At 45.1% G+C, this 9125-nt stretch overlaps 1 protein-coding gene across 1 annotated transcript in view; it reads right to left on the bottom strand.

The window, feature by feature from the left end:
- The window catches only part of LOC109923542 (beta-1,3-N-acetylglucosaminyltransferase lunatic fringe-like), a 56258-nt gene extending 47769 nt beyond the window's left edge, over positions 1-8489 (bottom strand). Inside the window, exons 1-2 of the mRNA XM_048617350.1 lie at positions 7797-8489; positions 4058-4131 (exon numbers count right to left, since the gene is read on the bottom strand). Coding sequence (XP_048473307.1) covers positions 4058-4131; positions 7797-8174 — 452 coding nt within the window. The 5' untranslated portion in view covers positions 8175-8489. The remainder of the gene's footprint in view (positions 1-4057; positions 4132-7796) is intronic.
- Between the last annotated feature and the right edge of the window lie 636 nt (positions 8490-9125).

Genomic DNA, 9125 nt, shown 5'->3' with positions numbered 1-9125 from the left:
TCTGCTCCTATGATGCTGCTTGGCCTGCTGTGTTCATCCAGCCCTGCACCTTGTTGTCTCGGATTCTCCAGCATCTGCAGTTCCTACTATCTCTAATATATGAGAGGTCTGTTCCTAAGTCTGCTAGCAGCAGGGAGAAGCTGTTCTTGAATCTGTTGGTGCATGTTTTCAAACTTTTGTCTCTTCTGCCCGATGGAAGAGAGTATAAGAGAGCAGTGAGCCTGTGGATTTCTCTCCCACTGAAAATGGTTGAAGTCAAAACAGTGAATGTTTTCAAGAAGTGGAGAGATATAGTCACGCAGTCATAGAGATATGCAGCACGGAAACAGATCCTTCAGTCCAACTTGTCCATGCCGACCAGATATTCTATATTAATCGAGTCCCATTTGCCAACATTTGATCCATATCCCTCTAAACCTCTACTATTTATATACCCATCCAGATACCTTTTAAATGTTATAATTGTACCCGCCTCCACCACTTCCTCTGGCACCTCGTTCCATACACGCACCACCCTCTGCATGAAAAAGTTGCCCCTTAAAAGTTTACCAGGATGCCGCCTGGACTGGAGGGCATGCCTTGTGAGGAAAGGTTGAGGGAGCTAGAGATTTTTTCATTGGAGTGAAGAAGGATGAGAGGTGACTTGATAGAGGTGTACAAGATGATGACAGGCACAGATAGAGTGAATAGCCAAAGACTTTTTCCCAGGGTGGAAATGACTATTATGAGGGGGTATAATTTTAAGGTGATTGGAGGAAGGTATAGGGGAGATGTCAGAGGTAGGTTCTTCACACAGAGAGTGGTGGGTGTGTGGAAATGCGCTGCCAGAGTGGTGGTATAATAGGGACATTTAAACGACTCTTGGATAGGTACACGGATGATAGTAAAATGTCGGGTATGCAGGGTAGTTTGATCTTAGAGTAGGATAACAGGTCAGCACAACATCATGGGCTGAAGGGCTTGTACTGTGCTGTACTGTTTTATGTTCTATGTTTTAAGTCCCTTTAATAGGGACCCAGGGCTCTTAGATTTGGAAGGAACAAAGGGTATGGGGGAAGAAAGTGAGAAGAGGGGACTGAGTTGGATGATCAGCCATGATCATGTTGAACTTCGGAGCAGGCTCGCAGGCCTCTGATATTCTCTGCTTCTATGCAACAACGTTATCTCCCTGTGTTACTGCCATCAGGAGTTTGTGGCCATGCATGCCCAAGATGGCTCCATTATTCTGTACGTCTCGTTAACCTGCCGTGTGGCCTCCCACCTCATTGGAATGCCAATATATCACCTCATACTTCTCAGGATGAAATTCCATTCGCCACTTTCACGCCCGTTCGATCAACCCACCAGATCCTTCCCAGAGTGTCCAGCTTTGTCCCTCATCGTCAACCGCACAGCCAATTGTGATATCATCCAATACTTTTATGTCTAATTCGTTGATAAATACACCAGAAAAGTGAGAAGCCCATACAGCCAAATGAAAGTGGTCTTCCAGCTACAGAAGTACCCATTGGTCATTACCCTTAACCTCCTGCAAGGGAGTCCTCACGGTGCTGCATTGTGTGTGTTCACAGTGCACCACCTGGGGTTACCTCCTCCCCTGTTTGCAGCAGTCCAGCAACTCTCCAGTCAAACTCACAGCCTGAATTGGGCCGTAGCTGACCAGTCACCTTTGTCACTGTGACAGGAACCCAGTTTCAGAGCAAGAACCATGCTGTTTCTACAGGGTCAGCGATCGAGACACTGAGAGAGAATCAGCATTGATGGTGCACTGTTCACAATCCAGGAGATTGTGTGCAAAAGCAATGTCATTGCACCCAGCAATGGGGTGGCATGGTGGCCCAGTGGTTAGCACTGCTGCCTCATAGTGCCAGGGACCCAGGTTCAATTCCACCCTCAGGCGACTGTCTGTGTGAGGAGTTTGCACATTCTCCCTGCATCTGCATGGGTTTCCTCTAGGTGCTCCGGTTTGCTCCCACAGTCCAAAGATGTGCAGGTTAGGGTGGATTGGCCGTGCTAAATAGTGTCCAGGGATGTGGAGGCTAGGTGGATTAGCCATGGGAAATGCAGGGTACAGGGATTGGGGGAGTTGTCTGGGTGGAGTGCTCTTCAGCATGCCAGTTTTGGGCCGAATGGCCTGCTTCCACACTGTAGGGATTCTATGAAGATACAAAAATTAGCCATAAACTGACTGCTTGGTTAATGTCATAGAGGGGTGGGTGGGGGGGTTCATAGGTATGGGATGTTGTCATGGTCACCTGAGAGAGTAAGTAGAGCCTCAGTTTAACAGCTCATTCTAAAAAGAGAGAATTTTTCAACACGGCAGGCATCAGCATTCTGAAGGCTCACTCAACGTGAAATGTTAGCTCTGCTTTGTCTGCACAGACACTGCCAGAGCTGCTGAGTTTTTCCCAGTAATTTCTGTTTTGTTTCTGATTTCCGGCATCCCTAAGTCTGTGGTTATTTTGTTTAGGCATCAGTGTTGTTCACATCACGGGACTGATATGATTGTTACGTTTTGGGACCATCTCAAGGTGGGGAAAATGCAGCGTATTAATAACCCTATTCTGAAGTCAGCCACCTGCATGGTTTCACTGTTAGAGATTAAAGAGGGTCCTGATGGTTTCACTGGGAACATTGCAAAAGATAATCTGAATAACTTGAGAGTCTCCAAAGTCCCATAAGAACATATAGGATATTGGGATGTGCTTTAAAATATCTCAATGATGAAATTAAAGTGGTTGGGATTCTCAAGGATAGTTAATCAGCATTTCTGCCTGGATATAAGGCACGTGTGATTCACATTGTCACGGAGATTGGTTTTGAGAGGAGGATGGTACAAGATATCTCTGACAATTCAGACAGGATCCGGGAAAGCAGAAAGATAGTGCTGTGTAACATGCAACAATGTGGTGGGAGCCCATGCTCAGACATGCAAAGATCATATTCGTGAAGAGCTCCAAAGAGACTGGAAGGCACCCTTAGTTTGCAGCAGAACAAAGATCTCCAGGGTGAAATCCTTACTGTGAGTGACCGTTGAGGCCAAAAGTTTACAGTCCAAGAAAGGGAAAGAAGAGAAGTGAACCTTCTGGAGCCAAAATTCACATTAGACTTGCTCTAACACAACTGACTGATTTTTTTTTTTTAAGGTCAATGTAAAGTATATCTGTGAAAAGTTTCCAGTATGCTAAAGAAAAACAGTAACATTCTATTTTGTAATTTAAATCATAGTACAAAAGACAATATTGAGTCAATAGTGCTTTTTGTCTTTTGTTAGAGTCAAAGTCTTAAAAATGTGACATTTTCGAATGCGAGCCCTTCAGTTGTTAACTGGAAGATTAAATTTACTTTGAAAAAGTTAAAAGATTGCAAGGACACACTGCTGTAACTTCAGCAGAGGTAAAACAGAAAGTCAGTTTGTGCTGTTGCCTCTTGGGATTCTGTCAACCTTCTTGTGAGAAGGCAGATAAAACTCCACAAAATGCACTGGCAAGCTCTTGCATCACTTTCTTAGTAACTGACAAAGGCACAAACAAACACAAAATCAGGTCAGAGAGTCACTGATCCTACAACCTTCAGACAGTAAAGGTCTGATACTAAACTAGGGCTGGCACACTGGGTTGCTGGCTAGGATGGCAAAACTGAGAGTCGTGGCATCATAACAGTGGCATCTGGATGGCATGAGGGGTGGCAGGGAGCTGGGTCTCTAGAATGCAGGGAGCACAATGGATAAAAGCAACTTTTAATTTGCATCAACTGTGCGATTGTGTGAAATGGATAAGATAATGCAGTTGCTATCGTTACCAGTGACAGGATATAACAAGTACACAATGAACAGAGTACGTAGCAATGAAGCTCTACATGCTTAAGATACTAATCTTTTCTCATGCAACATGTTTGATAAGAGAAAACCAACATTTTCCATCTTAATGCCTGACTCATTGCATCCATTACTCACCCTCTCTGCTCTTCAACGGTTTTCCCTCCAAATGCATTTTAAAGTCAAACACACAAGAAAGAATGTCAAACAGATACAGGTCAAATCATGTCATTCTCAAACCTCAAGTTGTCATTGGGTCTGGACGCATCGTCCTCCAATTCCAGCCTCAGTGATCCCTGGTCTCCATTATTCAACTATTGATAGCCATACCTTCAGACCAAGAACACTGGAAATCTCTCCCATATCCTTTCAGATTCTCTTCAAAGCTTATAATTTTAAGCAAGCCTCTATTATGAAGTGGGATTTTCAGTTGTGTCAAAAACGAAATGGGAAAATGCTGATCAGTTCAAATAAATTGCTGCTGACACACAGTGTTTAATCCATTTTGCTCTGAGCTTGCTTGTTACAGTAAACATCTTAAAACATGAAATCTTGTTGTGTCAACTTATTAACTAGAAATTCAATTATTTTGTCAAAGTTACTAGCCTTCCTTGGGATTGTAACAACTACAGTAATGACCAGACTGAAGAGGCACTTAATTACTTGAGAAGTGCATTGGGATACCCCGAGGTATACAAGGCATAACTGCCAATTCTTCCCTCGTTAAGACAGATGACTGAAGTCAAAGATGCAGTAGCGAAACACAGCAAAGTGGGAACTGAGCACTAAACAATTTGGAACTTTCCAAGAGATTTGGAATAAGATCAACTGGATGTTGAATGAAACAAGAACAGTCCTCTCCAGCCCAGAAACCCATTTTGAAACTTGTGCGATCAGACACAGGAAGTTGTGTCCCTCCACCCCCTATTCCCAACACCCCTGTGATTTCAATTTCTCAGGTGGTCCAAAGGGCTCAAAAGAATCACTGAATGTGTGGAGTACAGATGGGGTCCTCATGTCCAATGGGGCACAATGTAAGTGGAATTCAGTGAGTCCCACTCCACCACCCTTTCCCTGTGGCCAATTATTCCAATTTTCTCTTCAGAGTCTCAGCTGAATTTGGTCCCTATACTGCACTAGGGCCCAGTGTGTTCCTAATTGTCACTGGATGCTGCACGAAAATTGTTCTCATGTAGCCTTTGGCTCGTCCTGCATTAATCACCTTAAACTGTTGCCCAAAACCTGGGTTCTCTGCTCCAGAGGTCCATAAATTATATCTCTGAACAGGTTGATTAGAAAAATAGGTTATTTTTTTTTAAGTTTTAAACTGATGCCCCCTGATTCTTGAACCTTCCACCTAAGCCATTAAGGCTGTGGATCACAGAGCGATTACAATGGAAGAGGGCATTTGGTCTACTCACTCTGCATTGTATCTCCAATTAAGCACTTCATAGAGTCATACAGCAAGGAAACAGACCCTATGGTCCAACCAGTCCATGCCAACCATAATCCCAAACTAAACTAGTCCCACCGGCCTGCGCTTGGCCCATATCCCTCCAAACATTTCTTATTCATGTGCTTATCCAAATGTCTTTTAAACATTGTAACTGTACCTACATCCATCACTTCCCCTGGAAGCTCATTCTACACACGAACCACTCCGTATAAAAAAATTTACCCCTCATGTCTTTTAAAATCTTACTCCTCTCACCTAAAAAAATGTGTCCCCTTGTCTTAATTTCACATCCTAGGGAAAAGGCACCTGCCAATCACCTTATCTATGCCCCTCATAATTTTATAAACCTCTGTAAGGTCACCCCACAACCTCCTATGTTCCAGTGAAAAAAAGTCCCAGCCCCATCCAGCCTCTCCTTAAAACTCAAACCCTTCAGTCCAGGCAACATCCTGGTAAATCTCTTCTGAACCATCTCCAACTTAATAATATCCTTCCTATAGCAGAGTGACCAGAACTGGACACAGTAATCCAGAGGACACCTCAAAGTCCTCAACATAACGCCCCAACTCCTATACTCAAAGGTCTGAGCAAAGAAGGGGAGTTCTGTCTATAAACCTTTCATCTGTAACTCTGCACATTCTACCTTTTCAGAGAACTATCAAATTCCCTTTTGAATGTCTCCATTGAACCTGCTTCTACCGCACTCCTAGGCAGCACTTTCCAAACCTCAATCATTCGCCACGTTCAAAAAAAAAGCTTTCTTCCCACTCTCATGTCACTTTTGCCTCGTTGACCAATTACTTGAAATCTGCACCCTCAGCAATGGAAACAATTCTGCTTTCTCTACACTGCTTGAACACTTCCTCATTTTGAGCATCTTGATTCAATCTCCTACCATCCATGTCTCTCTTCCAGGAAGGACAGTCTCCAACTTCCCAATTCAATTCTCACCTCCCCAGACCCATTCTGCTAAAGACCGGGTGACAACATTTCCAAACTGAGGGGATTTCATTGGACGAAACTTGTTAAGATTACAGAACTAAGAGGCAGAAGATACAGATGAGCTGAAGGAACAGACTCAAGGGGACTGAATGGCCTCCTCCAGTTGGCATGTGCCAAAAGTCTGAGCGTTACTGGGTGTAGGAAGTCCCCTTGCCTTGAGGGCAACGCAGTATTGAAAGTGTTTAGAAACCAGGAGGTGTTCAGAAATAATGATGTCTTACTGCCTTGATGAGACCAGATCTGAAGAACTGTGTACAGTTTTGGTCTCCTGGCCTAAGAAAAGTTATACTTGCCATAGTGGGAGTGCAGTGGAGGTGGATCATGCTGATACTGGGGATGGAAGGACTGTCTTACGGGGATTGTTTCAACTAGGCCTGTATTCACGAGAGCTTGGAAAGATGAGAGGGAATCTGATTGAAACGTATAAATTTCTAACAGAGCTGGACAGACTAGATGTAGAGGGGATTGTCCCCAGATGGGGGAAACATCTCAGGATGAGGGGCAAACCACTTAGGACTGAGAAGAGGAAAAACAAAGTGTCTTTATTCAAAGGTTAGTGAGCCTGTGGAATTGTCAGTGACCAAATCACGGTATATATTCAAGGAAGAGACAGATTTTAAGGATATCGGGGGTATGGGGAGAAAAAGCAAGAATATACTCAAGAAAGAGGATCAACCAGGATATTTAGATTTTAAGAGCATCAAAGGGTATGGGACAAAAAAAAAGCAAGAATATAGAAACATAGAAGATAGGAGCAGGAGTAGGCCATTCGGCCCTTCAAGCCTGCTCCACCATTCTTCATGATCGTGGCTGATCGTTCAACTCAATAGCCTAATCCTGCTTTCTCCCCATAACCTTTGATCCCATTTGCCCCAAATGCTATACCTAGTCACCTCTTGAATACATTCAATGTTTTGGCATCAACTACTTCCTGTGGGAATGAATTCCCCACTCTTTGGGTGAAGAAATATCTTCACATCTCTGCCCTAAATGATCTACCCCAAATCCTCACACTGTGACCCCTGGTTCTGGACACACCCACCATCAGGAACATCCTCCCTGTGTCTACCCTGTTCAGTCCTGTTAGAATTTTATAAGTCTCTATGAGATCAAGCCCTTTTGGCCTGAACTTTAGCAAAAACAATCCTAAGCTAGTCAACGGCATTCAGTTGGAAGATCAGTCTTGATATTTCGATTTTAAGGTGTCAATGGGCATGGTAAGAAAGTGAGAATGTAGTACTGAGATAGAGGATCAGCCACGATATTGAGATTTTAATTAAGGAGCATCAAACGGTATTTGGAAGAGAGTTTGGCATAGAGGATCAGCCACGATCATACGGAACAGAACAGCAGCCTCGTTGGGCCGAATGGCCTACACTTGCTTCCGTTTTTCTAAGTGCAAATGAAAAGCATCAAAAGGATGTAGCAGTTTCCCACTCTTCCCAGTGAGGCAGCAGATGCTGGCTTAACATTCAAGGCAAAACAAAACTAAAAATCTCAAGAAGACACAAATCCGCCCACCTGCTCCCAAACTCTCGAGATCCAAGTTTTCAGTAGCAGTTCCAGCCTGGTTTTGTGGAACTTGCGAGTGGTTTTGATAGCGATGAAGATATCCCTCAGTTCCACCTTGTGTTCCCGGTCAGTGAGAGGTCCGGCTGCGAACCTGGAGTGGACTTGTCCCCTGGGCTTCCCGATATAACCCGCTACAGCTCCCCCTCCCCGGTCACTCAGCGGCTCCTCTCCGGAGCTGTGGCCGCTCAGGGAGACTGAGAACCGGCTTGCCTTCAGCCTGCTCCCGCTCCTCTCCTCTCGCATCTGGTAATCCACAAGAGCGACCAGCAAAAAAGTGACCGTGGCCCCAAATATGGTCAGAAAGATCTTCTTCAAACAGAAGCGCATCTTGCTTCCTTTTTATTTGAAAAAGTCTTAAAAACCCAGTTGGGAAATGTCCAAGAATAAAATCCAATTTAAACCGTAGGGCCACATTCTCCAGCCAGTCTGAGCCACGTTCTTTCCCTAACGTTGAAATAGCAAGCAAATGGGAAACGACCCATCAGAGTTTCAATTAAAACCCCCTCTCAAAGCTTCACTCAGTTTTAAGGTAGAATTGTGCAGTAAACATATAACAGCGTAACGATGTACAAACTCGCCTGCAGCTCTCTCTGATCACTGAGTCTAACTGTCCTCCTACCTCTCTGTCCCACCTGTGCCCTCAGCTTGTCACAACTTCTGGGACAGTTTCACTGTGTCAGAGGAGGGGTGCGGATGTGACAGGCTGGATTGGCCAATGGCTGAGGAGATGTGTGGGAGGGAGGTGGGGTCAGAAAGAGGATGAGTCCCGCCCCCCCCCCAAACCAGCCGCTTGGGGTAAGAGGGGGCATTTTTTTAACCCTTCCAGGCCACCTAGCCACCGCTTGTTGCAATGCCACAAGAGGAATCCCCTTCCTCAGTGCAAACATGGGTGGCTCAGGGGTTAGCACCGCTGACCCATGGCACCAGGGTCCCTAAGTTTGATTCCACTCTCGGACAACTGTTTGTGTGCGCTTTTGCACATTCTCCCCGAGTCTGCGTGGGTTTCCTCCGGGTGCTCCGGTTTCCTCCGACAGTCCAAAGATGTGCAGGTTAGGGTGGATTGGCCATGCTAAATTGCCCCATAGTGTCCAGGGATGTGTAGGTTAGGGTGGATTGGCCGTGCTAAATTGCCCCATAGTGTCCAGGGATGTGCAGGTTAGGGTGGATTGGCCGTGCTAAATTGCCCCATAGTGTCCAGGGATGTGCAGGTTAGGGTGGATTGGCCGTGCTAAATTGCCCCATCATGTCGAGCAATGTGCAGGTTAGGATGCATTGGCC

This window comes from Rhincodon typus, chromosome 37, assembly GCF_021869965.1.
Source record: "Rhincodon typus isolate 14 chromosome 37, sRhiTyp1.1, whole genome shotgun sequence".
In the NCBI taxonomy this organism is placed as follows: Eukaryota; Metazoa; Chordata; class Chondrichthyes; order Orectolobiformes; family Rhincodontidae; genus Rhincodon; species Rhincodon typus.
Note: the sequence above shows the minus strand (reverse complement) of the source record. Positions and strands in the feature narration are given on the sequence as shown.